The sequence below is a fragment of the Emydura macquarii genome, unplaced genomic scaffold, assembly GCF_026122565.2.
Source record: "Emydura macquarii macquarii isolate MOO-44397 ecotype Brisbane River unplaced genomic scaffold, CSIRO-AGI_Emac_v2 contig_1253, whole genome shotgun sequence".
Classification (NCBI taxonomy): Eukaryota; Metazoa; Chordata; order Testudines; family Chelidae; genus Emydura; species Emydura macquarii.
This window is the reverse complement of record NW_027131390.1, coordinates 44,251,103-44,276,236: the sequence shown is the minus strand read 5'-3', so window position 1 is coordinate 44,276,236 and position 25,134 is coordinate 44,251,103. Positions and strand designations below refer to the sequence as shown.

At 44.6% G+C, this 25,134-nt stretch overlaps 1 protein-coding gene across 1 annotated transcript in view; it reads left to right on the top strand.

Moving 5' to 3' along the window:
• The window catches only part of TRPM8 (transient receptor potential cation channel subfamily M member 8), a 68,267-nt gene that overhangs the window by 32,300 nt on the left and 10,833 nt on the right, over nucleotides 1-25,134 (top strand). Inside the window, exons 12-20 of the mRNA XM_067548657.1 lie at nucleotides 1,119-1,214; nucleotides 3,170-3,299; nucleotides 3,758-3,903; nucleotides 4,809-4,921; nucleotides 5,646-5,862; nucleotides 13,403-13,494; nucleotides 15,630-15,771; nucleotides 17,570-17,741; nucleotides 18,974-19,151. Coding sequence (XP_067404758.1) covers nucleotides 1,119-1,214; nucleotides 3,170-3,299; nucleotides 3,758-3,903; nucleotides 4,809-4,921; nucleotides 5,646-5,862; nucleotides 13,403-13,494; nucleotides 15,630-15,771; nucleotides 17,570-17,741; nucleotides 18,974-19,151 — 1,286 coding nt within the window. The remainder of the gene's footprint in view (nucleotides 1-1,118; nucleotides 1,215-3,169; nucleotides 3,300-3,757; nucleotides 3,904-4,808; nucleotides 4,922-5,645; nucleotides 5,863-13,402; nucleotides 13,495-15,629; nucleotides 15,772-17,569; nucleotides 17,742-18,973; nucleotides 19,152-25,134) is intronic.

Sequence of the window (25,134 nt, the reverse complement as noted above, 5' to 3'; positions counted from 1 at the left end):
TAGGCATTCCTCCTCCCATCACCAGCTCTGAGCCTGGGCTCCAGCCCAACTAAGAATGTTTACACTGCTATTTTTAGCTCTGGAGCACGAGCCCAAGTCAGTTGACCTGGGCTCTGCGTCTCACTGCCACGGGTTATTTTATTTGCAGTGTAGATGTATCCTCAGATGTTTGGCTGGTTTGTTACACACATGCTCAGGGTCAAACTGATCACCAGACGTGGGTTTGGGAAGGCATTTTCTCCAGGTCAAAGTCATAGGGACTTTGGTTTTTTTTTGCTTTCCTCTGCACAGTGGGGGGTGGATTGCCTGCTGGGAACATCTGGGCATAGCTTACCTAAACAATTCCCTATCCTTGCAGCAGGGCCTGAGACATTGCTGGCATCTCAGTCCCTCCTCTTCTCTGCCTGTCGCACACAAGATGCTTAGTCTCTTGGGGACTGACTTGCTTTCTTTTAACCTGAGTTACTGGGTTCAATGTAAGGGAAATGGGGTGAAACTTAAGCTGTGATATAAAAGGAGTCAGTCTAGATGATCTAATGGTGCCTTCTGACCTCACATTCTGTGAATGAGACTTTCCAAACCAGCTAGGGAATTCAGACACACAACCCACCATTAAAAACAATATGATTTGAGTGTTTAAATCCCCTAGAGATGGCTTTGCAATTTTCAAAGCCAACACTTCCACCTGCCCCCCCCCCCCCCCCACACTTTCTGCTGAGTTACACGCTTGCTGCATGTCAGTTAATGTCCAGTAGTAATTTTAATGGAAGTCCTACCATAGAATGGCATAAATGGATGCATGCTATATTAAAATGAAATAAAATAATGGAAGGCATTCCTATAATTTATTATAATAATTTTATCTGTATATTTCCGAGTTTATGGTAATGGGTTTGGTTCAATACTATAGGGCCTGACTAAAATGTGTAGAATGGGTTTGTTTCCACCTGTAATCCATCTCCTTGTTAAAATGTTAACGCTTCCGGGGAGCAGTGCACAGAGCACAAAGCAGGGAGCCAGGGATCTGTCCCAAGTTTTAGGTTGAATAAACTAATATATACTTGATTTAAAAATAAAGCCAAGGTCATTGAATTGATCGTGCCTTTCCTTCCTGCCAGGATGAATCTTCAATTACAAGGCACCCTTTGCAAGCTCTCTTCATCTGGTCGGTTCTTCAGAACAAGAAGGAGTTATCCAAAGTCATTTGGGAACAGGTAGGGTACATCCCCCAGTGCTGTTGTATTTATCTTGCCACTTTCAGCCTTTGCAAGCATTTGTCCTCTGTCCTCCCCAGAAGAATAATCTTGTAACTCAAACACATGATAGATAGGACCGGATTTAGGTACAGGTGGCTTTTGTTCTTAGCGACAAAAAGGAAAATAGAATGCAGATTTGAAGATCCTAGTGTGCAAATTCATCTCATATGACAGGGATAAATCGTGCATCAAAGCCTGTGAAATGGGCGACAAATGCAATAAAAAATAAGGTATTCAAAAGTTTAACAAATTGGAGGGGTGCGCCAAAGACACTCCTCAGCTGAGGTGCTATTTGGTCTAGGGCAGGCCCTGATGATAAATAAGCTACTGATAACACATTCTAAATTTTTGTCCTCTTTCAATCTTCTAACTAAATGGGCCTGAGCTACTAAATTTGGATCTGGATCCATACATGGATTTCAAGACCCTCTCCTCACCGAAAGTTTGATTCAGCCTTTTACTAATAGAAAAGGTGCTACTTGTGAAATTCATAGCTGGACCCTGGTTTGGATCATGAACTCCCTTCCACTCCACAGTAGGAGATGATCTGATCCAGACACATGGTTTGATCCAGTTTCTACTTCTAATTGAAAAAGAGAGGCATATTTATTTAAGGAAACTGAAACTGTATATTAGCTATACGTCTTTCATTTCCGGTTGAGAGCTTGGCTGCTTATGGCTAGTGACTGAAAGTGGTGGCCGATCTGATCGCACATCTGCAGCCCCCGGAAAATGCAGTGGTCATATCTAGTACCTGGAAGATGATAATGGTGTCTCTGTAGGCTGTGATTGTGGCTCGTGTGGACATACCTGAGCTAGCTTTAATCTGAAGGGGTGAAGCTGTGGCGGCACAGGCTGTATGGCCCCCTGCGTAATTACTCAGGTGATGAGCCTGTACTGTCACACCTTCATGGCTCTGGTACCAGAGCTTTCTAGACTAAAGGAGTTTGGCCATGTGTATGTATGCTGCAGTCACGCCCTCTGTGGATGCGGCTATGGGCCCCTCACCCTGTGATTGCAGTCTAGACTTTACCCTATGTGCATACCTATTAGCACCAATTAACCTCTCTGCTGGCATACTTGACCAAGGGTACGTCTATACTGCAATAAAACTCTGCAGAACTGAGTCTCGGAGCTAGGGTCAATGAACTCCGATTTGTGAGGCTAAAAATGACTGTAGACATTTGGCCTTGGGATGAAGCTGGGCTCTGAGACCCACCCCCATCATGGGGTTTCAGGGCTTGGGTTGGAGCCTGAGCCTGAATGGCAATTTTTAACGCTGAGAGCTCAAGTCAGCTGACACGGGTAAGCCGTGGCCAGGCCATACATCTTTCATTGCATTGTAAACTTGCCCCACCATTCTTGTGACCTGCTAATACAGGTCCTTGTGTCCATGCTGAGCTGTGCCAACCTCAGCTGGGGTCAGGTGGTGTCCATTGTAGGACTGCAGATGTGTGTTCTCAACATCTGACTCCAGGACTCGTGTCTACATTGATGACACCTTGGAGGGTGTTTTAATGAAATTTTAACCACAGCAACAACACCTTGTGCCTAGAATTGTATGATTACAGAATGGTTTTAAGGAGCACATTGCCAGGGTGGTGTGATGGTGTTGCTTTGAGTGGTTGGATTATGCTTGTTTTGAGCATCTGGAGCTTCATTTTCCGTTGCTGACAACATGGCACAACTCACCAGCCTTGAATTAATTTCAAAACAAGCAAACAAGGCAAGAAAGACCAAGCAGTTGTGTAAAAGGGGGTGGTGGAAGAAGCCTGTGTGCCATTAAGCAATGGAACGCAACTTCCCATTGTAGAGTAGAATTGTTGGTGCCCTGTGCCATTAGTGGAGGGAAATGGTGATGACCATCTCTTGCAGAGAGCTCTGTGTGACTTCCTGATTCTCTCTCTTCGTAGACTAAGGGCTGCACTTTGGCAGCACTTGGGGCCAGCAAACTACTAAAGAGCCTGGCAAAAGTGAAGAATGACATTAATGCTGCTGGGGAGTCCGAGGAGCTGGCAAATGAATATGTGACGCGAGCAGTAGGTAAGCGCCTGCATCAAGAGACTTGGAAACATGAGCAATGTTCAGCTGGTGATCAGCAGCTTGTAGTGAAAATAGGGAAGGGGCTCTTGTATTGTACGTTAATGGCCAAAACCTTAATTAACACCAGTTGAAGATTATACAAGCAAATATATCAAACTTAGGGGGGGAAAAACCAAGTGGGCTCCTTGCAGCTACATTAGCTCAGTCATGTTGCACAGTTTCCTATTCCTGTTAAATATGGAGCTTAGCATGTCGCTAATTATCTTGTACAACATGCAGGGTGTGCAAAATGACTTCATTAATTTTGCAGCATGAACCTTAATCTCGAGATTTCAGGCCTCCTGATTTCTGCAACCATGACTGAAATGGGGACAGGGGTCTAGAGAGGGTGAAGAGGTCTATATCTGACACAGGCTTTATTTTTCCCTTCTGTCCTTGTGGGGCTGTTTCTCCTTTAGAGCTGTTCTCTGACTGTTACAGCAGTGATGAAGAATTGGCTGAACAGCTGCTGACTTACTCCTGTGAAGCCTGGGGTGGGAGCAATTGCCTGGAACTTGCTGTGGAAGCTAAAGATCAGCAGTTCATTGCACAGCCGGGAGTGCAGGTAATGTAAACCAAACAGAGTGATTCTTCAACAACGAAAGTGATTCAACAACAAAATTAGCACAGCTCAATGGCTATGTAAATATTGCACTCACTTCCTTTTTAAAGATTATAGAGATGAATTGTTTGAAAAAAACCTTTCTTAAAGAAATACTATGGCAGAGATTTGAATTGTTTGGAAGTCGGGAGTTTCAGACCAGAATCCCAAAGCAACGTGAACTCTGCCTCTTTGCAATTGTGAATTACTTCCTCCCGTATGTGATCAGATAGTGTTTGTAGTGCTACTAAAAGGAACGTGCTGTAGGCTCTGATATCCTTACCCCAAGTGCAGGCGTGTGTGTGAAACTTGCATGTGCAGAGCATGCATTAAATAATGCAAAGTATGCACACACAAGAGTGATGGTTCCCCACTAGGTGTTATGCCAGGAGAGGGAAGCTTTAACTTATAGCATAGAAGGCCTATGGATGGAGACTGCCTGAGATTTTTACTCTGTCAGAGCATCTCCTTGCTCTGCTCGTGTTCTTGGATGTAGCAGCCGTTGGAGTGGTGTCTGCACCTAAAACTCCCTTAGCTAAATTAAACTATCTACTCCTCCTACCTCAAAACTTCTTGGAAATATTGCCACTTGATCCTCCTCCTACCACTATCTCCTGGAGATGTTAGCCTATGAGACAAGCGGAAGCAGTGGTCTTATGCAGTAGCCTTTCCTTTCTGTTGACCTGGATAGCTCTTATTTCTGCAGCTCTCAAGGTCTCCAATGCTACAGAAGTCCAACAACTCCATATCTTTCAACAGAAATCATTTCTGGGCTTTGTGCGTTAAACATCAGAAACACACTTTACAGTTCTGCTTTCTCTACCCTGCTTCACTAAAACCTGGTTGAATCTTTCTGCTCTTTACTATAGAATTTCCTTTCCAAGCAGTGGTATGGAGAGATCTCGAGGGACACCAAGAACTGGAAGATTCTATTGTGTCTGTTCCTTTTCCCTTTAATCGGCTGTGGTTTCATCTCCTTCAGGTAACGGAGTTCTCATTGGTAGAGAATTGGCATGTGTATGTAACCTATTTAGGAGCTAATATATGGCTCACCTCATAGTATCTGAATGCCTTAAATAATTAATGTATCCCAAACAGCCTTCTAAAGTAGGAAGTATCATTCCTGTTTTACAGATGGAAAAATACAGCATAGGATAGATGAAACGATTTGCACAAAGTCACACATGGACTTGGTGGCAGAACTGGGAATTGGACCCATGTTTCTTGAGTCCCATTCCAGTGTCTTAAACACACAAACATCTTTCCTCTGTGATGGATCTCTTCTGCTGTGGAGGTTAATCTGAGCATGGATGACAGTTTGAAATTGTCATTAATGAATGCAAGTTGTTACCATCTGACGATAGTTTGGTGGCCTATATGAAAGGAAATGCATGACCTCAGTGAAGTTCCTGGTTGACAAGTGCTAATTTTGGCTGTCATTGCTAACAAGCTACCTAATGGTTGAATGAGCCAGAGAGAGGACAACAACTCTGGTCTTGCAGGGACAAGAATAGGCCACCTTGCCAAAAGACCTTGAGTCAGGGGTATTTTTAATTGATGCTGCTCAGATTATACCTGTTTGACAGCGCTTCAAAATTTTTCTATTTAAAAAATCTAGTGCACATGCATGGTCACTACTTTAATTTCACAAAACATTTTTTTTTAAGGCTCGAGCGATGTGTTTGAGATCATCCTTATTTATTTAGGAAAAAGCCTGTGGAGAAGAGCAAGAAACTCCTGTTGTATTATGCTTCGTTCTTCACCTCTCCATTTGTCGTCTTCTCCTGGAACGTCATCTTCTATATTGTTTTCCTGCTGCTGTTTGCCTACGTCTTGCTCATGGATTTTCAGAGAGAACCCACCATGCTGGAGCTTGTCCTCTACGTTCTGGTCTTCATCCTGCTTTGTGATGAAGTGAGACAAGTAGGCAACACTTGGGAACCAAAATGGTTTATTTCCACACAGATGCCTTTTTTCCCTTCTAGATGAAGGAAAAATGGAGACCTGGAAGGTTTTGTGCAAATGCTGTGCAAAAGTCATTCAGAGAACCCCTAAGGGAGTGGTTGTTTTCACCACCACTGACACGTAACTCCTGCTAATGCTGGCAGTAGCTGTGTTTGTGTGTTGAGGGAAACCTGCTGAATCCTGTGCTGTATGTATTAGTCCATTGTGCATATCCTCCAAGTTATTTTGGTGCCTTTCAATGGGATTTAGGCACTTAAATACCTTTGATCTGGGCTCATGTCACTAGAGAGATCTCTCAAAACCATGTGGTATAAATTGTCAAACAACGTAGGCCATTCAGATGAAATTTTTAATGGAAAATGTGTCATGCTCTAAAATGCTTTGACAGACCCATGCAGCTATCCCTGGTATTTGACATTTCATGAGTGAGAGAAATGTGCCTAAAGGAGACCTCGTATCCACACCACAAATAGGGCACATGTCTATGCATTACTGAGATACTCCTGATGAGATGCACTAATTTATTTTTCGCAGAGCTTTTTGTGTGTGTGGGTTGGGGGGGGAGGAGGGGATGTCTTTCTTTTAAGAAAATGCCTCTCGTAATGCAAGTACTTCAGAATGCTGGGATTTCTGTGGCCAGTGAAGTTTTGGAAATCATGATTTAGGATCTCCTGTTAAGAGAAGATGGCGTGTGATTTATTAGTTGCTCAATGCAGTCCCGAGTACCTTGCATGGCATGAGACGAGAGCACAAATGCCAGCACAAGGGCTGCCTGCAGAAAGATCACTGCAAGATGAGTCTCAGCCATGCCCACACTGGTTGTAACCCTGCTACTTAATTTTTCTCAGGAAAAAATAAATCCATTACCGAATAAATATGGGTGCACCTTTGGCAAGACAGATGTACGCTCTAGTGGATGACAGGGAAAGGTTATAAGGGTCTGCTACCCTGAAATCACCCATTGCAAAATTATTCTTGTCTGATTGCTGCTTTTCCTGATTAGGTTTCCTGGTCTCTCTGGACCCCTCCTTGCACCTCCTATCTGGGCTCAGCTGCCACTTCAGTAGCATGAGGCAGCCTGTCTGCCATTTTCAGTAGCAATAGCTGAGTTAAGAATGTTAAGCAACTCTCAGTTCAGAAAGTGAAAACTGAAAGGGGCTGGAGGGTCATAAAACCCAGCTGAAGAAGCAGCTGGGCATAAGGGAAACCTTTCTTCCCACTCATCGACGTTCGGGGCAGCCAAAACTGCTTCAGATCTAGGGCTCTGACTCTGCATACTCCTCCTTGTATGAGCAGGCATGAAGCAAATTATCTCACTCCCATTGATTTTAATGAGAATACATGCACAAGGATGATGTGTTTTGAGTAAAGGTTGTCTGGAGAGGCACTTAACGGGCATCTAACTGATTTGAATTGACGGATGTCGATACCTCGAGTCAGGCTGACCTCCCTGTTGTGTTGTGTGGCTCGGCTGCAGAAGAAAAGTTTGAAAATCCAAGCCAATGAATTCAGTGCCCAACTTCCCTAGGTTCTTTGGGAAATCCCAACACTTGGTTTCTCTGTGATTTGGATGGTCTAGGAGCATACTGGGCAAACGTCCAAGAAAAATGCAGTTTGTGTTCCTGCCTGACTTAGTAAGCTTTTGTTTAGTGTGTGCCCCAAACCAACAACCAGCCCTTAGCACACTACTGGGCCACACCTAAACTCCACAGCTGAGGATCTGGAGCCAAACTCTTAGGCTTCAGCCTATCTTCACTTTTGAGATACCTAGATCATTTTTAAGTCAGAGAGCCACCCTCTCATTGGTCAGAAATTAACCTTCTGACTAAAGTCTGAAGTAAGCCTAAAATTGGGGGCTTTTTTCAAAACGAAAAGGAGAACAAAATGAAAGGAAAACTTAAGAGCTCAGCCCACCTCTGAAGAGCTACTGAGGAGTGGCTGCATGGGACTGGTATGGGTGCTGGTTCATCTTTCAATACTGTTTCTTCTTTTCCCAGCTGGCAATGCTGGACCACTTTGCCTGGGCCCAGTGCTTCAGTACCTCCATGTGTGGAACGGTAGTTGACCTCAGAAGGAATCCTGCGCATGGAGCTATTAGCAATATTCACAATTATCATTTGAGGGAAATGTTGATTTCCCCCAGTTCTCTCAGTTTCGGTTCAGTTCAAGTTCTGATTTTCTTACAAAGGTGGAATGAACTGGATGTCTGCAGATGCATAGGTTACTCTGTTGAACCAGCTGTGCTCTGTGTGTATTTTAAATGCCTACATCTGAGCGCCATGGTTCCCAATGGCTTGATGTAGAATTATCTGTTGGGGTCACAGGCAGTTTGCTGACTGGGGTCTGTAACTGAACAAACTTTGTTTGATCAGCTCTGTTCTTACCAGTGAGTGCCTAGCTCCAAGGTCTGTGAAGGAGGGTTATATATTCCTTTAATAATAAAGTAAACGTACATTGCTTACAATTTTTTAATTTGCAGCAGAATTCTGTGCTGTAACTGCTGGAGAGTTGCTGAGTGAGAGAGGGTTTGATTCAACAATCCTTTTTCAGGCAACATTCCTATTGCAGCCAACAGAGGTGCTACTAGAGAGAGGATTTCGGGTTCAAGTCCCGCATTTGTATGTCGGTCTACAAAAACTATTAAGATGTCCGCTGTGTATTTAGTGCAAACTTTCAGAAAGTGTTAATACAAGTGCAACGTTTGGAATCGCATGTGCACAGAACAAAGGAGGACCAAGTTCTGACTAGGTTTGGGGGGCACAGATGGTGGTGGTTTGGGCAAGGGAAAAGTGACCAATCACATACAAAGCTGAAATTCTCATAGCAACTAACTTGGTTCTGTTGAGCATAAAACATGTAGTGTTTTGTATTAGTAGTTGTGCCAAATGTGAGAGTTACGTGTAATATGACCAACTTAACACTGCTGTGAGACTTAGAATTTCGAATTGCCTAACTTGTGTAAATGATCAACTGTTGCATGGCATAAGGCATTTCCTTCCCCAATGAGTTGCCTTGTTTAAGTGAGGTCCTAGTCTGAAAAGAGACTCTGAAAATGGCATTGATGGGGATCCATATTCCTTCTCTCCCTCTCCCAATCAAATTGGCACAGCTGAATAGTGAAAAGATCACTTCCCAAGTGCTTGCTCCACAACCTGAAACTTGAATTGGAACCCAGCTTGCTTGTGTTCTGGTTCACACATCAGCAATAAGGATGATTGTCTGCCCTTCATGATGCAAGAGCCAGAAAACCACCCAGCTCCTTCTCCGATAGCTGTGTTATTCCTGGAGGTATAATGAGTGTGGGAGGAAGTAGTAAAGCAGAGTCCGCAGATAAGACTTTGACTACATACAGGGAGCAGCTCTGTGGAGTAAGGAGTCACTACTTCTATGTAATCACATTATGTAGTAGAACTGTGCTTTTAAAAAGAAAATAGGATTGCACACTGCTTATTCACTGTTCCATGAACATCTGAATCTGTGATTTCGCAAATCCAGCCTATATATGCTCTAGGGTGGTGCATCCTAAATTGTGTGCACAGCCTGACTTTAGGCTGGGTGGAGCAGATGGGGAAAATAAAACTCTAGGCTCATCTTTCAAATGACAATGGAATAGAAGGGGCTAATAAGTCTGACTCTCTCTCAGGGCTCACCTTGTTCACATACTACGTATTCAGTAGGGTGGAGTGTACATGGAGGCAAAAGTCCCCAAAACACCTGCAATTTGGTTGCAAAATCGAAAAACACTTCCCCATGGGAAATGAAGATGAGGTGTGAGGCTGGAGCTGAGAATGACTATCTGCTAGTAGGTATCTGGATATCTGTGTGGGCATATGGTCTATATGAATCACTGTATTTAGTGCGTGTATAAAAACAGTTTAGTAGAAATGGACTGTATAGATTTCCCTTACTGATTCAGTCAGTTACCAGCTCTTCAGCACTGTTGTTCTTCAACTTCAGCAAAGCAAGCATTCTTCAGTGAGAACTAGCTACAGGTTCAGTTTGAGGTTTTAAAATTAAGATTTTTTGAGTTATTTATGCACAACACAGCACAAAAAGCTTTAATAAAGCATAAAAAACACTTTCCCCATGCTCTGGTATGATTGCATTTTAAAATTAACACACTTCCAAAATTCCCCTTTGTGCTGAAAACATGGGATTTCTTTCCAAAAGATTTTTTTTCCAAAGGGAAAAAATATTAGCCTCTGTTTTTGAACTGTGAATTAAAGTCCTGCTAGAAGTGCAGGTGTCAACACAACCCTAACTATGGAGGTACCAAATGGCACTTCTGTAGGAACTTCCTCTTACTGGTTGGACCAAAAACATTTTTTACTGGTATTATGGTATGTTGACTCCTCGCCATGAGTGGATGCAGAAACGAATGATGTTAACACTTCGCTGAATCTCAATTATTTAGTCTGGGTTTGCTTTGAGGTTTGAGCCAGGGTTCTGGTTGGCTTGAAGCAGTGTGCCTATTCCCATTCATAGTCTATTCTGATATGAATATCCAATAGTGTTAAAGGTTAGCATATTTTAGGGTTAACTCCTTAGCGGGTGTAAATTGTTGTAGTTCCATGGACTACAGCAGAGCTACACTCACTTAAACGAGCCTAGGACTTGGTTCCTAGAGGTTCAATTGCTAAAATAAAATGTTTAATCCAGACCTTTGGGTCATAAAAAGCAAGGGATTTTTAATTTAATTTGAAAAGCCACTAATGAGAGAATAATTTATATTCTGGTTGACTTGCATTCTCTCTCTCTGGAGCTCCTGCCTTTCCCAACACGTCATGTTCAAAGCAAGGTGTGAGCTGAACCTGTGCAGAAATAGAAATATGCTGAATTTGACCAATGCTAATCCAGAGAGACAAGGTGAGTGAGGGAATATCATTTATTGGATCAACTTCTGTTGGTGAGAGACAAGCTTTTGAGCTATACAGAGCTGCTACTCTTCAGCTCTGTGTAGCTTGAAACCTTGTCTCTTTCACCAACAGAAGCTAGTCCAATCAAAGATACTACCTCACCCACCTTGCCTTTCTAATATCCTAGGACCAAACCTGGCTACAATAACAGTGCAAATTCTAATCTAAACATTTGTGTAACCCTGGTGCATTAACTCTTCTTCCCATACTATGGAAAATTACAGATATCATAGCATGATTTGAGCAGCACCACGCAGCAAGTCGTATACACACCAGGCACTCTGCTCCGTTGCATCACTGTGTAAAAAGGTGATGGCATCCAGTACACTGTTTTGCTTACAAATACATTGTGAATTGAATAGCTATTCACTTCTCTCCAGTTGCTGAGATGCACACTGGGTTGACAGTCATTGATCATATTCCAAAGATTCAGAATTATTTGAATGCTTGATGTTTAGTTACAAATTGAAAAATCAGCGTATACTTGGAAGGTGGTATTGCAGAATGGGATACATCAGTTGGGATGCCTGGGGAAAAAATAACCCTGAAATTAATTGAACCAGCCACTAGATGTCACCATTTCACTTTATAAACACAGCCAAATAGGTGTACCAGAAGTGAGAAACTTAATTCTTAACATACTGGTTATAAAATATATTTAAAGCTTGTTAAATCTGTAATTAATTCTCCGTACATGAAAATTCTTTATAATGATTGAATATGAATTTGGACCAGATCTCTGTGTGATGTTTGTTTGAAATGAGTTGATACTTTTATATAATTTCCTTATTGATTGTTACAAAAGCAGACTAGAATTAATCTGAGGATACTCTTAAGAGAGAGCTTGAGGCTCAAAGCTGAATCCGAACTAAGGTTTGGGATGAGATTTGTTGGTGCTGGGTGCTCTTGAGCTGTTGATGAGAATGGGTCAAAAAGGCAGAAATCTCTTTATTGATTTATCACTCAGTACTTCTGTCAGATGCAGCCAGGATCCAGAAGCCAGTCCCTTTCCTCATTTCAGGTCCAACGTGGACCCCAAAGCATTGAAGGGGAATTGGTCTGGAGATCAGAATCTGACCCATATCCATGACGTTCAGGGGTGGGAGTTAAAGTTGAGACTCTGTTTTAGATGCATTCTTGGTTGAAAATATGTACAGGTGAATATTCAAGTGTTCATTTGGAGATTTTTATGAAACAAGCAGATTTAATAATGAGTTAGCATTTACTTCCCATGGGAACAGTTGGGAGGGTTGGGATTTCAGCAGTGAGCTATGTCTTTGCTGGACAAGAAGGGAGGGGACACTGTCAAAGAATACTGTTATCTCAGTGGCACTCAAATTGTGGTCCATGGACCACTGATCTTTGAAGCATTGTGCAAGTGTTAAACAGTGAATCTTTGCAGCTCCCTCTATGGTAGGAAAGTTCTACTACATCCATCTTACAGGGGGGGAGAAATGGAAGAGCAAAGGTTAGGGCCAAAGTAATGGTGGTGATCACTTTTAATTGGCCAAAGCAGGACTTTCTTTTGGCCCATCTGACAGAGCTACTGTCTGTGTTCTACAAGTATCCTGATTGATGCCTCAGCTGGGGTAATGCATAGCTGTATGTTAACGGCCTGTGGAATTTTGTCCTTCTTGAGGCTGGCTCACTAAGAGATTTGTCGACTTCAGTTAATGGTCGCTGTCCTATAGTTTAAACAGTAGAGATGCATGGTTTTAGGTTAAAAGGTTCAAGGATCAGTTTTTGCCAATGAGACACAGCAAACTCAGCCATCAGATGAAAGACTCCACAAATTTGTTCAACCCACCTTAGTATTTCTCTGTCCAGCAGTTGTAATTCCCAGCACGGGTAGACTAGTTCTGAATTAGTGCACTAAAATAGCAGTGTGGCTGCAATTGGCACAGATGATGGCTCAGGCTAGCTGCTGGATTACACACCTAGAACCACTGGGATGGTACTAGGCAACCCCAGCCATCACCCAGGCTGCCCTGGCCACATTGTGGTCTTCAGTGTACTAGCTTGATCATAGCTAGCAGGTGTATTTCTTCCTGTGGTTTCTTCCTAGCTGTGTACCCCTCCTGTGTAGCCATCATTTTGTAGGCTTGGCTTTCAAGGCCAGATTGGGTACCCCTTATTCCCACTGAAGCCAATGGGGCTAAGCACATGAGTAACCAGTTGCAGCTCCAGGAGATGAGTGTAACACTCAGACTGCAATAGCAAAAGCATTTTCAAATGAACCTTTAGGGCTACAAAACCCTGACTTGTGTCACCCTGATAGAGGTGAACACCACCAATACCGAGGGTGACATTTTAGGGAAAATATTAATGATTTGAACTATGCTGCAGCCAATAAATGTCATCAACAAAGAGATGAAAAAGAAGAGCTAGTCCAATGGTCATAAAGGGCCAGGTTTGGCCATGCTTACTTGCTGTGAATAGAGCCTTATTCCATGTGAAATCCATGAGGGCACTCAGAGTAAAGTATCCAAGGCGAGCAATGGGGTGGAATTTGGCCCATGACATGAGTAGCCAGTGCTGACAGCATGCTGTCATGATGATTTTCTGCTCCTTTCCCTTTCTAGTGGTACATGAATGGGAATAAATATTTCTCCGATCTGTGGAACATCATGGATACGCTTGGGATCCTTTACTTCATAGCAGGGATTGTATTCAGGTGAGTGGTGGTCAGTCTAAAGGCATGTTACCATGGCTCCCCTCAGGGCCAGGTACTGCGTGGGCTGTGGGATGATGATGAACAAAGTCACCTTAACTCACTAGCAAAAAAAACCCCCAAAAATCATTGTGTTGCCTAAGGTCACAGAAGGTTGTGGATTTTGGTTCCAAAGCACAAAGACTGGCTCTGCAGAATATCTCATGGGCTGAGGAGAACTTGTGCTGAGGAACTTTTCTCCTGCTCGGACAGCGATTAACTAACCCATAGAAGTTTGGTTTGGGTGCGGCTATAGTCAGAGTTCAACAGCTCTGCATTCTCTGGACTCAGGATGTTTTCCTTGATTTCTGGGCACTTGTAGGCCAGCAGCCCAGTGTGATCCAGAGTTATAGGGAATACAGGGTCTGGTTTAGCTGGCTGAGGGGTTTAGATGTTGATGCAAGCCCTTTGTCTGGCCCTAGTGTCTATTCCTGATTCATCAAATATCTCTTAACTCCTGCTACTTCAGCCTTCTCGGATGCAGTCATCAAAAGCCAAGTGGGCAGAGGATCCTAGCTACAGCTCCTTCCCCTACCAAACATCTGTCCCCGAGGATGAATTCCTCAGCCTTCCTTTGGGTGCCAGTCTTCCATTTTAAGAAACTTCCCAACAACCTTCATGAGGCACACTGTCATTTCTACTACCACAGAGCGTGCAAACTCTGCTATGAGTTACACCAGTGTGAATCTAGTGCCACTATACTGATGTCACTGGAGTAACGCTGGATTTATGCTGGTGTAGCTAAGGTCAGAATTGGGCCCAATGGGGCCTTGAGTAAGCTCAGTGGAAATAGCTCTGTCATCCTGACTGCGGTAGCACTGATTGAGTGATCCTGAGAATCTCTGCTCTTTGGGTGGGTGGCGGAGATGGCAGATGCTAATGAGCTACGGTCTTGTAGGTTTCCTTTAAAAAGGACTGTTCGATCAAGATCTGTGGCTTGTGGTGGGGCCAGAACCAGAATTTACCATCCGACTTTCTTTCCTCAAAGTGCTCGTTGGGGTACAATGGAACCTGGCTTCTTGAGTTTTTGCAGAAGCTCAAACCTCCCACACTCCCCTCTACAAAGTTAGGCGGCTCAGAGTAAGGTATTCTTTGGTTTGAACTGTCTCTGGATTTAGATTTCATTTTGCAAAATCAACATTGGGCCTTAGAGGCCTTGTCTAGTTCCATTCTGTGCTGCTGCTTCATCAATTCTGACCTTGTTTAAGACCCGGATATCCAATTAACCTTTAATTGACATGAACTGGAAGACTGGCTGGTAATGGCGCATGAAGCTTCATGGATTGCCATTGTGAATCTGGCCCAGCTTGTTAGTGGTTGAAAGTTGATTCTCAGCTGACAGCGGCATATGGGGTGGGAAGTGACTTGAGGCCTAAGCCAGCTTTCATTGAAGTCAGTGGAAAAGATTCCCATGGACTTCAGTGGGCTTTGGATTTGGTCCTTGGCGTTGTCAGTTTGGTTTTTTAAGGGGCAGATATCCCTGTCAGCTAATGAAGATTCACAATGAACACTTAGTTCTACCTTTGACAGCCTCAGAAAAAGTGGCCAAGGCTAGAGTGGGAATGGAGACTCATGTTCCGTAGCAGAATTCAGATATCTGGCCTTGGTCATGGGTGGCTTGTGGAGGAAACTGCCGATTTTTCTTTTCAGGGTTGCCTGATTCTTACTATCACTTACTATAATGAATCTAGCCTTTTGGTGTGCTTTAAGAGGACTGCTGTAATTTACATACCCTATACAAATAGTGTACCTTCACTCATGTACAGACTGGATTCTGTGACTGGGCAAGTGAATGAACAGGCATGAATACATCCTGCAATATACCTTGTTCACTTGTTTTGTCAATTTGTAGTTCAGTTATTGATGCTCCTTTGTCATAATACACTAGTAAAAGGTCTAGTATATTTTTGGGGGGAAAGAAATGGAAGGAGTGAGACCTCTGTACACTTTTGCTAAGACTGACATTTTGCAAAGACTATAAATTATGCAAATAAGTAAGCATGGATTAACCAGGTTCTATTCTATGGTACTAGGCTGCTTCAACATATTTTGGGCATAACTGTAGCCACAGTTTGACTACTCTTCCTTTTCTTCCCCAGGCTCCGTTCCTCCAATGAAAGCTCCTGGTACTCTGGGCGAGTCATTTTTTGTCTGGACTACATAATTTTTACCCTAAGGCTGATCCACATTTTCACAGTTAGCAGGAATCTAGGACCAAAAATTATTATGCTGCAGAGAATGGTAAGTTATTGGCAATCGTTCGTAACATTCTGAATAATGGCTTTTCTTATAGAGTGAAATTCCCCCCTGTACAGAGGGCTAGCCCAAGGTCTAAGTCCCTCGGAAATCCTCAAAATAGAGTTTAATTGAGATTTAAGTGGGACGTGGCTGTATGCTGGACTTCTGCACAGGAGGGAATTTCACTCTGAATGAACAGTTAACGTTGGTGCAAAACTGAGCTCTCTGCCATTCCACCTTTCAGCCTCAGGGCACCTTAAATACTTCTGAGCTGGATTTTGCAGCCTTTACTCATTCCTCAACATGAGTAAGGGTATGGCCGAGTAAACTGTTACTGGGGGAAAAGGAAGGAAAACCTCAAGTCCCTTGAGAAGCTAAACTTAACAGCTGTAAGAAGTTTGACTACTTCAGGAATTGGACTAGGGAGGGATCTAGCTGATTTCACTCCCTTTTAGAGTGGGGAAGGAGAGCCCTGGCTACTGATCCTGGGCAAAGCCTCTGGAAGTGAGAGACGTTAGGAAGTCACTCAGCTCATTCTAGTGGTGGTGGGAGGAGAGGTATGCTGCTGAAGGACTGCAAGTGGGAACAGGGAAGGACTGCAAGAAGGGAGTGCTGGGGATCGCACTCAATTGGAGTGTATGGACAGTGAGGACAAAGTTATTGGCTTGTACACACAGGCTGGGTCTGGTCTTTCCCAGGGAGAATCTGGACTTCCCAGAAAAAGAAAAGAGGCTTTGATCACACCTGTGGTGTACTTGAACATGTGGAATTTGAGGGCGTGGCCCTGATAGCAATTGAATGAACATGCAGGTGAAATAGAGAGAAGTTTTTAAAGAACTGCTACATGTCTGGCTTCTATTTTCCTGCTATTTCTGTGACACTCAGGTCGTCCTGGCCCACCAGCTGCTATCTAGTGACAAAGGATCACAGAACTGGGCCTTTACCATATAAGAGGTTAAAAACTAGCTGTATAGTGACTGTGTGGGTTAAGTCAACAGCTGATCCAAACACTTCATTTCACTTCTGGCCTCAAACCAGGCAACATCCTGTGTACTTTAAGTCATGAGATCATCTTGCCGGAATATGTCTTGTCCTGTTACTGCTTTTTCAGTATAGGAGCTATTCAATGTAATATTTCCCTTTTCTTTTTTCTCTCTATCTCTAAAATGGCAGATTCCCAGTATTTGGAGGAAAGAGGCAATATTTTGAGGAGGTGGGAGAGGATAGAGACACGAGAACCCTGGGGGTGTGTGTGTGTGTGTGTGTGTGTGTGTGTGTGTGTGTGAGTGAAATGGCAAGTTCCTTCTTGGAATACACACCGTTGAGTCTTTCCAGGAACACGAGGAGAAGGAATTCCGCAAACCATCATCTGTGAGCGTCTAAAAAACTAACCTTTCTTTTTCAAAGGGCCAAGGATCAAATTTTCAGAAGTGGTCGCTGGTTTTGCTATTTTAAATATTGTGTACGTAAGACCTACGTCTGTGTATGAATCAGGCCAGTTGTTCATCTTGGATCTTGCATGTGTAGATTTTAGTCAATGGGAGTTTTCCCATTGATCTTTACAGGCTTTGAATCCATCCTGATGTTCTAACCACTTAAACTCATGCATAAATTCTGAGGCTGGAGGGAGGCTCATCGGAAAATCTGGCTGCACTGTATGGCTGAGTGACTGGCTTTTCATATCAATTCCCAACCTTCTGTTTAAATCACAGGACACAAACCTCTAGCCTCTCTGCAGCATGACTTGCTGCAAGAATGCAGATATACTGATCTGTTTTATTTTTATGCCCTCCTTTCCTAGCTGATTGATGTCTTCTTCTTCCTGTTCCTCTTCGGTGTATGGATGGTGGCCTTTGGCGTGGCCCGGCAGGGCATCCTGAGGAAGAATGAGCACCGCTGGGAGTGGATCTTCCGATCGGTCATCTACGAGCCTTACTTGGCCATGTTTGGCCAGTACCCTGACGATATTGATGGTAACCATCTTCTAGGTGTACTTCCCCTGGCAGGGGGAGGAGCTGCGCACATGCTTGGTAGAGCTCTGAGGTGCCTTCCAAAAATGCACTGGTTTAGCTCAGCTAGGGAGCCCACCGTGTCCGTTAGGACTAGATCCTGCCTTCCAACCTATGTCTGCACGTGGGGCTAAGTCTAGTGGGTCTGTGCAGGGAAACTGTCTGCCCAGGGACAGCCACTTGCCACATTGGACTCTTAATGACTGTCCAAGCAGGATAGAATATTAATGGCTGGGCCAAATCATTTGATGACGGAGGGAGTCTGATTGGAGACCTTTGAGGGGTGTGGTAAACCTGCTGCTGTTACAGGAGCCCTCAGTCCCATTTGGCACCCTGCACTCACCAGACCTGTCCCAGCTCCAGTCTGCCCCTCCAGTTCCCACTTCTCCCAGTCCCACTCCCCTTCTATCCAGGCAGCTGGCACAGCCCCCCTACTCGCCCCAATCAAATCCCCTAATAGGGTCCAGCTCCAGCCTTCCTGATCCCTTCCTTCCAAACAGCAGGAAGGTGGGTTTTCACATGCGACTTCGTCCACTCCAATCCATTCAAGTGTGTGTGTGTGTGTGTGTGTGTGTGTGTGTGTGTGTGTGTGAGGGGGGGGGTTAGTCTCTCTCTGACGTGTCTGACTTTACATGGTCCATGCCAGATCTTTTCCGTGCGCTCTTCCTATTGCGTGAGTGCGCAGGGTGTGTTTGGTGCTAATGCCGTGTCGGCTGCCCTTTTCATTTCTCTAGTTCACAAGCTGCCCTGTGTAGCTTCAGCCTCCCTATAAACTAGAGGGCCACAGTCTTCCCTGCTTTGGGTGCTGCAGAGACTGCCCTAGTGGCTGGCCAGGAATGACTCTAGCCTAGGGTGCTGCTGTAAATGCCTAGTGCAGACAGACTAAGTGACTGCTGACAGCACTAACTCTGGTTAGTGCTCTGAGGTGCCTTCCAAAAATGCACTGGTTTAGCTCAGCTAGGGAGCCCACCATGTCCCTTAGGGCTAGATCCTGCCTTCCAACCTATGTCTGCACGTGGTAATCTTCTCTTCCCCTCCTCCCCACCCAGCAAATGGCTTTTCATGCGTTTACACTTTTCATGCGTTTACCAGTGGCTGGTAATGGGGCAAATCCCCGACATTGCAGACATGCCAGAGAGCAAAAGGCTTTCTCTCCACCAGCCCCACTGTCTCACTCCCTCCTCCTCTTGCTCTAGGTACCACATATGATTTTGAGCGTTGCACCTTTTCTGGGAATGAGTCTAAACCTTTGTGCGTAGAGCTGGATGCTGACAACCATCCCCGCTTCCCGGAGTGGATCACCATCCCCCTGGTGTGCATCTACATGCTCTCCACCAACATCCTCCTGGTGAACCTGCTGGTTGCCATGTTCGGGTATGTATCAGATGAGCAGTTCTCTGATTGTGGCCCTTGCCGTCTGCAGAATGACCAGACAGAGGGGAAATGGGCCCATGAGGGAACATCCCTCTTAAAAAGTCTACTAAGGAGTGGAAGAACTGGGGAAAGCCTGGTGTTAGACAGATTTAACACTCACCACGGAACATCAGAGACCAGAGGGCTGTAGTGTGCTGTTTAGAGGAACAGTGCCAAGGTTTTCAAGCCTAATAGAAGGCTCCTCCTGTAAATTAAATATCTGCCTCATTATTGGAAAGAACCCCCAAACCCCTTCAAAATAAACATGTCAGCTCTGCTGAAATCCCAGCTCCTTCCAGTGACTTGCCATCAATAAAAAAAACCCTTCCCCTCGATCCCTTTCTGATCCACTTGTTTGTGTTTGGGGAGGGAAAAGCAGAGGCTGTGCTCTGCACCAGTCTTGAACCCTAGATCTGGGCAGGTCACTGGTTGAGTCGTGGCTGGGGCAGCTTATTGTCTTGCATGGCTGAGTAAGGCAAGGGCCAATTTTAGCCTTAAGGGTGGAGGGTTTAGGGTTTAGCCCTAGAGCAATGACAACATCCCTTTTAAAATGCTTTCCTTCTCTCTGTTCCCCCAAATACAGAGTTCAGTCTGGCCAATGATGCTTTTAAATTACAATCTCCAAACATGTAGATCGAATAATTCTGTTAAATAAAAAATCATTATGTTCCAATAGCAGTGGAGCCCGACAACAAAATCAGGACCCCATTGTGTGGTGCTGTACATGTTACAGTGTGACAGTCCCTGCCCCAAAGAGCATACAATCTAATGAGCAAGTTGGGGTGGGAGGAGGGGAATGTTATTGTCCCCTTTTATGAGTGGGGAAACTGATTGTCCCAAAAGTCCCCCTGGGAGTCAGCAGCAGAATACTGAATCCACTACCCCTTGGTTGGTTTTTACGAGCCCTGCAGTGTCTTTCTTCAGGGCATATCTGTAGAGCTCAGTGAGAGCTTGGGAGTAGGAGGAGAGCTGCTGCAGGATAAGCTCTGAATCAAGGGCTCTGCTGGGGAGATTTTTATTGTCTGTTTCAGGCCTGTTAAGTCATCAGCAGTGTTGATGATAATCCGGCATTTGTGTAATGTTCTATTCCTGTGTAATTACGGTCCCATTAACCTGTAAAATGCTGACTTTCCCAAACAGCTACATTAATGATTAGGACGAAGTGTCTGCACTCTCCAGGGGTTGAATTTAACAGATGCTGATGGTCAGAAAATGTTCACTCGTTCAAATAAATTATTCGATTCAAATGAAGGGCTAGGATTGCCCCGGGTCTCCACGTGGCTGTCAGGAGACTGGGGAATTAAGGCTCCTCCCCATTCCTTGTGGCCGGGGGCAATGGGGGAGGTAGTAGCTGCTAGAGTAGAATCCTGAATCTCCTTGCCAGACAGTGGGCTAAGAGAAATGAAGAGTGGTAGTGGGGGCCTGGGTAGAACTGGCCAGTTGCAATGTGGGGAATATGCTTCTCCAGGAGGGATGGAGTAAATACAATTCAGCTACCTGCTGCCCAGGACTGACCCTAAAGACTCAGTCTAGCCCCACATGAGCATTTGGAAACTGAGTGAAGCTGTGCCCATTGTTGGCTCTGGAAGGTTTCCTAGTGGAAAGGGTCTGCTGCAATTCTGCATTAATATTGGGGATTGGATGCCCTTGGTGACCTATCTTTTAATAACGTTGCAGGAATCGTACCCTTGAATGCAGCCTGAAAAGAAGCTTGCAGCTTTTTGCAGTATAAAAATTAAATAGTTCAGTGAGGTCCTAACTCAGTCTAATACATTGCAATTACCAGGTGTGGGTTTCATGACCTAGGGAAAACAAAGCCCTCCATGCGGACGACACTAAGCTGGGGGGAGTGGTAGATACCCTGGAGGGTAGGGATAGGATACAGAGTGACCTAAACAAACTGGAGGATTGGGCCAAAAGAAATCTGATGAGGTTCAACAAGGACAAGTGCAGAGTCCTCCACTTAGGAAGGAAGAATCCCATGCACAGCTATAGACTGGGGACCGACGAGCTGGGCAGCAGCTCTGCAGAAAAGGACCTGGGGGTAACGGTGGATAAAAAGCTGGATATGAGTCAGCAGTGTGCCCTGGTTGTCAAGAAGGCTAATGGCATATTGGGCTGCATTAGGAGGGGCATTGCCAGCAGGTCACGGGAAGTGATTATTCCCCTCTATTCGGCATTGGTGAGGCCGCATTTAGAATATTGTGTCCAGTTTTGGGCCCCCCACTACAAAAAGGATGTGGACAAGTTGGAGAGAGTGCAGCGGAGGGCAACAAAAATGATTAGGGGGCTGGAGCACAGGACTTATGAGGAGAGGCTGAGGGAACTGGGCTTGTTTAGTCTGCAAAAGAGAAGAGTGAGGGGGGATTTGATAGCGGCCTTTAACTACCTGAAAGGGGGTTCCAGGGAGGATGGGGCTAGGCTGTTCTCGGTGGTGGCAGGTGACCGAACAAGGAGCAACGGTCTCAAGTTGCAGGGCGGAAGGTCTAGGTTGGACATTAGGAAAAAGTTTTTTACTAGGAGGGTGGTGAAGCACTGGAATGGGTTACCTAGGGAGGTGGTGGAATCTCCATCCTTAGAGGTTTTTAAGCTGAGGCTTGACAAAGCCCTGGTTGGGATGATATAGCTGAGGTTAGTCCTGCTTTGAGCAGGGGTTTGGACTAGATGACCTCCTGAGGTCCCTTCCAACTCTAATATTCTATGATTCTATGCACCGGTGAGTTAGTCTGTTTATGTGAGCTCTTTTCATTTCAGTTCCTTCATGTTAATTTGTCTTCTTCCAAAATTACAAACTATAAAACCACCTAGCATCCATTACTGCACTGTGCATTGCAATTACATGGACAAGGGCAATAAAATACATTAGAAGGCATAGACATATAAAGATAGTACAAGCCATGACCATAAACAAAATACATCCACCACAATCTTCAGCAGCATCCTCTGCCTACAGCTATTGGAGAGAAGAGTTGCAAACCGGACCCTGAGGAGGTAGATCTTTCTACACAATTGGCATTTCATGGAGTAGCTAACTGTCTTTCGGTCTAATTTGTGCCACAGTGCCACAGCCCATAGTAAGGGGCCCGTCTGTGGATGCTTAGCAGCCCTAAGAGCGTTCCAGGGAAAAAAACTATATTCACAATTACTTCCCTGTTCCTCTATTTGCTCCTGGAGACAGGCGGGTAATTGAATACTGTGCTATAACAGCACCAACAAACTCAAGGTCTGGTCAGGGGAGTAAGGAGTTTTTTATTGCTTCTCGTGCTCTGACACAAACATGCAGCCTAAGTCAATATCTAGCAGGAAGGACCTTTCCTTTCCAAAAGAACCTGCAGATTTATTGCTGTTCAATATCACTGCTTGCAAATATTTTTCTTTTGAAATAGGAAGCCTTTAGCATTTGCGAAGTACACATCAGAAGGTCCACAGACTCCTCGAGAGATGTATGTGCTGATAAATGTAAGGGGATTTGCACATCCATATTGGAGAGCCAGACAAAATCTGAAATGATTGTTGGATGTAATTGACATTGTTAGAAAGGTCACATCTTGTGACCGGAAATTGTCACTTGACACTTCAAAGCCATTAGATTATTTCTTGCATCTGGTGCAAACGTTACTAACCAACCAGTCAAAATCTAATGGTTCCTTAGCTTTAAAATAAAAATAGGGACTTGGCAAACCATGCCATAGTCACATCCCCACACATCCACCATCACACCTGCGTAGGCTGGGCGTCCGTTGTCCAGCAGGTTTGGATGGTGGCTACCATGCCTTCGTTTGTAGCACCTTCGGGTATTATTATGGCGTAGGAGTGGGCAACTTTTAGAGGAGCTAACATGGAATCAAGTTATATTCAAAATGTGTGTGCTCAAAGCGCCTTTCATTCTTCCCACTTGGGGCATTCAACACTCAACCCTTCTGTTCATTTGGAAAAATAGTGCTTGCAGATTATACATTTCACATTCAGGGCTGAACAGTGTCGCAATCAGCTCCTTCAGGCTTTATCCCTCCAGTGCACACTGGGAGCTGCCATGCCCTAATGTTGTTTATTCAAGCCCAGTTCTTTCAATTGTCAATTTTTGCTCTTTGCCAGGTAATCTTTTTGCATTTTTTTTTTGCGTCCTCCCATCTGCTGATTTAATTTTTTCTCTAAAGAAACTCGTGTTCCCTGACACATCTATAACAAATTTTGTTTCACGTTGCTAATGGAGTTAGTTTGCACCTTGATTTTATAGCTGCTTGTATTTTTTGGAACTGGTGCAATGTCTAGAAAATCGAAACGGGATGTCTGAAAAGGTGCAAAGGCTTATCGGGTGTCTTCCTGCAATCCTCAGATTCCTTTACATCTCCTTCTGGTGGAGGTAAAGGGCCTCACTGAGGCTCTGGTAAGAATAGGGTTAAAGCCACTTCCTAAACAGCCAACTGGTCCTGCACTCTGCTTAAAATGCAATATTTACGGTATGAGAATGATGTAAAAAGTGGCAGCCACTGAGTTTCCCAGAGGCATCCCCACATCTGGCAGAACTGCATCTGAAGCTTGCCAAGTGATTTCAGATTGTGCCTATCAGCAAGAGGTTTCTCTCACTCCCATTTTGGAGGTGACCGTTGACACTGGAAGGTTTGGAATCAATCCAGTTCCAGAGCTCAAGTCATTTGGTTACCTGAATGCAGAGGAAAATGAAGGTAGACATGCATAGGCCGGCTCCTTATAAACAGAGCCTTAGGCAACCAATAGACGTTAGTTGTGCTGTATTGAGTGTCTGTTCCGTAATTGTGGATATTCACTACCTTCGTTGCATTAACAACTTTAAATGACTTTTCATCCCTGTGAGAAGTTGGGCTCCAATATCAGGGAGGGGCTTTTGAAAATGTGACCCTAGAATTCACTTCTCCATAGGGTGAGGAGTCCTTTAATTTTCTTAGTTTTAATTTTCTAATATTATTGCTGCTAGTCCCTGGAATTTGCATCCTGTTACCACTTTCGAAAGTGACTTAGGCATTTAAGAGTGCTGTTTGGTATATAAGCTCCTAAGGCACTTAGACCCTGTTGGAATAAGTTTCCTTTTACTCCCTTCCCAAAATTAAAACATGTGACCTCTGTGGAGTTAAACTTCCACAACTAGAGAGAGCCTCAAATACATGCATCCCAGTTCCAAAGCCTGCAATCTGCGGGCAGGCTTCTGAATCCAGAACTCCAGAGGGAGGAGTCCCTGCATTTACTCAAGCATGAAATGTATCAGGCAGTGAGGGCTCTTGTTATGCTCCTTGCTTTAGGGTCTGTCCTGCTGAGGCCCAAACTAGCCACATGAAGTGTGGCACACGAAGACAGGCCAAGCAAGGGATGTGGTGGAGAGCGAGGAGTTAAAACAACCTCTGGCTGGCTCGAGAACTATTTAACTAAAAGACTGGATGTCTTTCTAAAAGGTCCACCCTGTGGATTATTTTGGGGGCAGTTCTCTGGCCTGTGTTACACACGGGCTCAGACAGATGATCACAACAGTCCTGTCCACCTTTGGAATCTGTGAAGGAGAAGACCCATGCTCCCCCATTCTGTAGTGCCACGCTTGTGGCTGGCAGAGAAGCTAGTGCTGGAGTCCTGCTCTCATCAGAGGCAGCCTCTGGCATTGCATTTTCTGGGAGAATCCCTCCGCTTTTGAACCAGCTCCTTCGCCCTGGTCTGACATTTGTCCTAGCTTGTCGACCTTCCATTCGTGCCGCAAAGCCTGTTTGTCTGCCTGGTCTGTGGGGGCCGGAGAGGTCTCGGGTAGGTGGGAAGTGTTTATCTGGCTGCTGGCTTGTGATTTTTGTTGGGGTTAATAGGGGTTCCTGGAGCATTCTGTGTGTAGACGTGTGTATATAAAATATGTCTGGGAAGAGCAGAGGATACTCGCACCTTTTAATGGAGTATGTGCGTGACTTATTAGCTTTATTTGCTTTCTCTT